A 5,893-nucleotide genomic window follows, 5' to 3' on the forward strand; every position below is an offset into this window, starting at 1 on the left:
AAGCATCAGCACACAGCCACTCTCTGTTCATCAAATACAGCAGAGAGCTCCCCTAAGACCACTAGTGGTCTAACACAACTTCCTCCTGCTCCTAGCTTTGCAGTGGATCACCAAGAAGCCAACTGAAGCTACCTTCCTGCCACCCTATTTCAGCATAGCTTTCATGCAACAAGCAACCCGGCCTCCATGTTCCACAACCCGTAAGCCGACTGCCACACTAGTCTTTTAACGTACAACAGCACAAGAAGCATTAGCTGTAATGCTTAGATTACCAACTGCAAGTCATGCTTTTGCTCCTTACACAATGAATTTAGAAAGTTAAATGATGTAAGCACAGGGTACTCTTGTGATGGCTGGACAAGTGAACCGTGTTTTCTTACAGACCGGATTTTTCAGAGAGAAATAGCAGAGTTCCATGATTTATTGTCTGAAAGAGATCCAAACATCTTGGGAAAGGAAAGAGAAAGCTTTCAAACACAAAACCCTGGGAAGGAAGAGGAGCTAATCCGTAAAACTGCAAAACCATCAGCTGAGATTAGATGGGAGGCTGCGCACGGTAACAACCTGCTGTACGAAGCACAAAAAATTGACAATTCACAACACTGTTACACTCCACAGAAGTGAGCTCTCACCTGAGGTGAGGAGGTATGCGACACTTACCCAACAGTTAAAGACAAGGGCCAGTACGAATAAGATCATTTTTCCTCTTTAGCATACATAATCACAAAAAAAAAAAGATGACATTTGAGTTTTTATTGTTTTATATTCGGCCAGGACTTTTAAAGGAAGGACTTTTAAAGGAAACATCAAACATTCGCTTTTCTGTAGGTCTAGAAAGGATTTGGTCTTCCCCCTCCCCCACCTCCCCCAGGATCTCTATTGGCCCTTCGTATATTCTCTCTGCAAATTAGTCGGGAATAGTAGTATTTATACTAGATCAGCAACGTCTGGTTCTTATCCAAATGTTCCACCTAAGGAGGATGCCAGTTCTCATGGATTGGACAGCCCACCCTGCAGCATTCCTGAGAATTGTACAATATAATAATCTTGAAAGTCAGCAGAGTGGATTATCCACTTTTTTCTGGACTTGAACTTGTGACCTTAACAGTAGCACTGCAGAAAGCAAATGTGCTATGCACTTTGCCATAGTAACCTTCCATGTCTTCTTTTCAACTTAAATACACACGATTGAAACAGCTACAATTTTGGAAAATTATGTACAAACCCTATATTTTTTTTTCTTTTTGATTACATATAAATACAAATTAGCTATTCTTCTAAAAAGTGGTTATAATAGTAAATAAATACAAAATAAGAATCTGACCATTATACTTCATGTGCTGGGGTTAAACCCATATAAAATGTACAACTAAAATACATTTAAAATCTTTAAAGGAATATTTCTCTGATTAAAATATTTGTTTTCCCAACCTTTTCGTAGACATAAATATATTTTCAAAATAGTTGTGTTTTTTTTTTCTTTCCATTTCATTACATAAATAAAGTCTTCATTGGGAAATATTAAAGTGTCAGCTTTTTTTTTTTTTTTTTTTGCATTTGTCCGATATATTCGCTGTGTTAGCGGCACCCACAACCCTCCACGACCATATCTTGATAGTTCTTTAGTACAACTTTTTCATTCTCGTCAAGGTAGAGCATTGAAATAGCACTCAGTTCTGTCGGCACACAGCAAGCCTTGGGGATTTTGGAATTCACTGAATTGACCAAAGTCTGAACAATGGCATGGTTTGTCGAGTTTAGGTGATCTGCCAGCGGAAAAGGACATTCCCCATGACAGTAAAAGGCACTATACCCCGGCGGGGCAACAATCCAGTCATTCCACCCCACATCATTGAAGTCCACATATAACGGATGCCTTTTGCAACTGTATTTGTGGCGTTTACGCTGTTTGTGTTTCGCTTGACGCTTTTCTCTTTTATGAAGCGGGTGTCCCTTGCCATCATGCCCAAACGTCACTAACAACGGCCTGAGCTGAGACCAGCTATCTTCATCCTGATGTAAAGACCTGCTAATCCTAACGTGCCTCTTGGAGGCACTGTTCTCTTTGTCCAAGTGAACCACCTCCACCACAAACCCATGATTAGGTTGTCCGTGTGCAATCCACCTCAAAACAGCTGGCGTTACATCAAAACTTTCCCATTTACTTGCATTATGATGCACCAACCTGGTGTCCAAAAGTCTTGTGACAGGGTCCTTAGAGGTGGCTGTGGCTGGTTTTATAATTTCATAAATATTAATACGGTGATGGTAGCTGCTGTTGCTCTCAAAGGCTTCGTGCACCTGCTCCCGAAAAATCTGGAGTTCAGCTGAGGTGATAGACTCCTCATTAGGGATGGAAGTTAAATTAAAGAAGAAACGTCGTGCTGTTTTCCCACTTGTTTCTGGCAGTTCTTCCAAAACTTCTAATTTGATTAAACAGGAAGGGGGGCAGGGAAGGGGGCAGGGAGCAGAGGGAGAGAGAAAAAAAAGTTAGGAACTGAGGCAAGCAACCAAACCCCTCAGATATTTGCTGCCGGCAGCTTTCAGATGGCAGTTACCGCATGCGACAAACAAGACCTGAAAGACTTCCAGGCAGAAAGCACAGTCTCCCTCATCCTTCTCTTTATTTAGGCAAGCATGTATAGCATGAAGTTAAGAACGCTCCATCCATTGTTATGCATTCTGATGGAACACCGGTGCTCTCTGCATTCCAGGTAGTCATTACAAGTGCCGAGAAACATGAAGCATCGCGTTGGAATTCAAGGACATCAGTGAGAAAACTCGAGCACTATAGTTAGCGGAGGTCTGATGAGAATCATTAAAACCGACTGAGGATTTAAGGGAATTATCGCATTTCTGCATTTTTCAAGAATACGGCTCGAGCACCAATCTCTTAATCTCCATTCTGAAAAACAGTACTCCACAATTTCAGTAACTTATTTAATCTTAATGCGTAGATTTGCATACGTTAACTAGAGGCAGTGAGCTCAGCATCTGTAAAGGCACTTTACAAAGCACGCCCCAGTATGCAGTCCAAAGGACTGTGAGAATGGGTCCAGCTGCTAGAAGGGATGGATGGTAAATGCATAAGGAAACAACACGTTTTCAGCAACCAAACCAATCCCTAAACCCCATGCCATCTTCCCCTTTCAGCCAACAGACGCTGGAATGGAATTTCAGGTGGAGCACTACGTATCTAGGGCTGCTACACTGTACGCTGTTGCTGCAGACACAGAAGAAATTGTGTCTGCCCCCCAGAAATCTCTCTGAAATCCTGTTTTTTTCATCAGCATCCCGGGGATCCATTCACTTTCTGAAGGGAAGCTGGCACTGGTGTGAGCAGCTCTTAGCTGCTGTGCCATTCCCCTGCTGGCTCCAGCACAACTTCCCGCACCAGGCAGGGCTCAGCTTTGCAGCGCTTGGGGACCAGCCCGGTGTTTGTAAATATGCAGATGCGTGAGCGCTCCCAGCACAGCCTCCTGCTTTAATGAAGTCACGAACCAACAGTGAGAACTCAATGGAAAAATGGAGTCACAGTGATTTTCGTCTCAAGTTTGTGGAAACTGGAGGACAGCTTCTATGTCAAAGAGTTTGTTGCAACACCACAGCTTCCAACCTTGCTCCATCTGTCTACAAGTTACACTCTGTGCCCCTCAGCTCTTCTCCTGCTCAGTGCCTTGCCTGCCACGCACAGGCTTAAAAGGGATGAGCCACGCGCTGCTGCTGTTTACTTCCCTGTGCAGGGAAGTGCAGGCTGCAGCATGAGTTACATTTCATCACTGATCTCGCTTCCCACTAAACAGCACCGGGGCCACCTCCGTCCAGCAGAACCATTAGGTCCAAGCGCGTTCCTTTCCTCAGCACAGTTCCACCTGAAGAGCGCAGGGCGGCCGCGTTTTCATTCCTTTTAAAGCAGAGCCGCCGTGTGCCAGCGCCAGAGACTACGGCAAGGGCAGATTACATCCCGGGGAAACGTTTCCTACAGAGCGCACCAGCGGCGCGCACCGACGGCTCCGCGGCCCCTACGCGGCAGCGATCTCGGCCGTGGAAGCCGCTCGCTGGGAACGGTCCCCGGACGGGCAGCCAGCGGCCGGAGCCCCAGCCCGGAGCGTTACCTCCAAGCGCGCAGCGCGGCTCCGGGCTCCGCCGCCCCTCCACTCGACGGCGACCGGGGGAAGGCCGCGCCGGACCGCTTCGCCCATCTCCCACGGGGATTTAGATAAGGGATTAGGAACCTCCGCCGCGGCCCCGGCAGCTCAGCTGCGGCTCGAGGGACGCTTTCCTTAGCGTTCCGCCTCGCTCAAAGAGAGCTCGTTGTAGGAACGCTCCGTTTAGGGCGGCAGAGCACGGCGAGAGCCTCCCGCCGGCAGCCCCGGAGCCCGCGGGGGGCTCTGGAAACGCGCCCGCGACCCCCTCCGAAGCGCGGAGCCCGCCCCGCCGCCCCTCCTCCGGCCCTCCCTCGCTCTCCTCCCGCTCCCTCCGCCCGTCCCTCGGCCCCTACCTTCGTGGTGGAAGCTGCGCACGGTGTTGGCGCGGCTGGCGGCCCTCTCCAGCGGGTAGCCCAGCTGCTGCCCCGCGTGCAGGCGGTAGAGGTCCAGCATGTAGGGGGGGATGACGACGTCCTTGCCGGGGCTGGGCCGCCGCTTCAGCCCGAACATGTGGAGCAGGCGCAGCTCGAACTCGCCCAGGAGGTCCTCGGGGCGCTGCGCGGCCGAGGCGGCGCGGCCCGGTTCGCTGAAGCGCCGCCGTCCCACCTCCGGCATGAGGCCGGCCGCGCCGCCCAGCAGCACCCGGCAGAGCAGCAGCGCCAGGAGTGAGCGGGTGGCGGCAACCATGGTCGACCTGCGCGGAGGAGGAGGAGGCGATGGGAGGCGGTCAGCGCGGGCACCGCGCCGGGGGAGCGCGCCGCGGGGCGGGGGGCGGCCGGGGCCGCTCCGCAGGTGGCTGCCGACCCATGGCGAGCGGCGCGCGGCGCGGAGGGGGCCCCGTCGGGGCCGCTTCAGGTGCGCGGCGGCACGAAAACCCCGCGGCGGGGATCAAAGGCAGCCGGGCCGGGCCGGGCCGCGGAGGATGAGGGGAAGGGGCGCGGGCGGCCGGAGCGCTGCCCTCGGCGGCCGCAGGTGTGCGCCGCAGCGGCCACCAGCCGAGGGGACGGGGGACGGAGAGGGACGGGGCGGTTGGGAGAGGGACCTCCCCGCCGTGCCCGGCCCGCGTCCCGGCGCGGGGCCCGGGGCCGGCTTCCCACCCGGCCCTGCTTCCCCGGGCGCAGAGAGGGGGAGGGCCCCTCTCTCCCAGCGTAGGAGGGAGGGGGGAGGAAAAAAAAAAAAAAAAGAAAAAGCCGCTCGCGCTCCGTCCCGAGCAGGAGCCGCGGGACGCTCTTCTCCCCCGCGAAACTCCGCGCGGGATAAGGATGGCTACACGCTCTCTGTCACGCTCAGCGTCCCGTCCCCCCTCTCTTGCGGAGCGCACGGAGTCATCCTGCGGAGACGGCGTTCAGCGGCCGCGGGGCCGTACCTGAGTGCGGCGGGGCTGGCGTCTGCGGGAGCGCGTGCTGCTCTCGGGCCGCGGTCCCCGCATCACTTGGAGTTACTCCGAACCGCGCTGCTGCTGCTCCTCTGCGGCTGCCGGGCGGAAAATGGGAGCTCCCCGCCGTGCGGAGCGCCTCGGGAACATGCCTTCAGCGGCGGGGCAGGAGGCAGAAGGAAGGTCCCCGCCAGGGGAAGGCTTCTCCTTTTGGAAAGCAGCGGTCGGAAAGTCGGTGCTTCCTTTTCGTCCTCCTCTCGGAGCGCGCGTGCCCGCCCGCGAGTGGGTGCTATGTGTTACGGAGCGGAACGGCGCCTTTCGCGAGCGTCCTTCGCATCACCCGCAGCGGACGGACGGATATTTACCGGGA

The 5,893-nt window shown here is 53.7% G+C and overlaps 1 protein-coding gene across 1 annotated transcript; it reads right to left on the reverse strand.

Moving 5' to 3' along the window:
• Positions 1,535–5,651, reverse strand: BMP2 (bone morphogenetic protein 2). Its single transcript, XM_021391401.1, has 3 exons — positions 5,515–5,651; positions 4,502–4,842; positions 1,535–2,423 (listed from the first exon to the last, which is right to left on the reverse strand). The coding sequence occupies exons 2-3, from the start codon at positions 4,833–4,835 to the stop codon at positions 1,579–1,581; spliced, it is 1,179 nt and encodes a 392-aa protein (XP_021247076.1). The 5' UTR covers positions 4,836–4,842; positions 5,515–5,651; the 3' UTR covers positions 1,535–1,578.

Source organism: Numida meleagris, chromosome 3, assembly GCF_002078875.1.
Source record: "Numida meleagris isolate 19003 breed g44 Domestic line chromosome 3, NumMel1.0, whole genome shotgun sequence".
NCBI classification, from domain to species: domain Eukaryota; kingdom Metazoa; phylum Chordata; class Aves; order Galliformes; family Numididae; genus Numida; species Numida meleagris.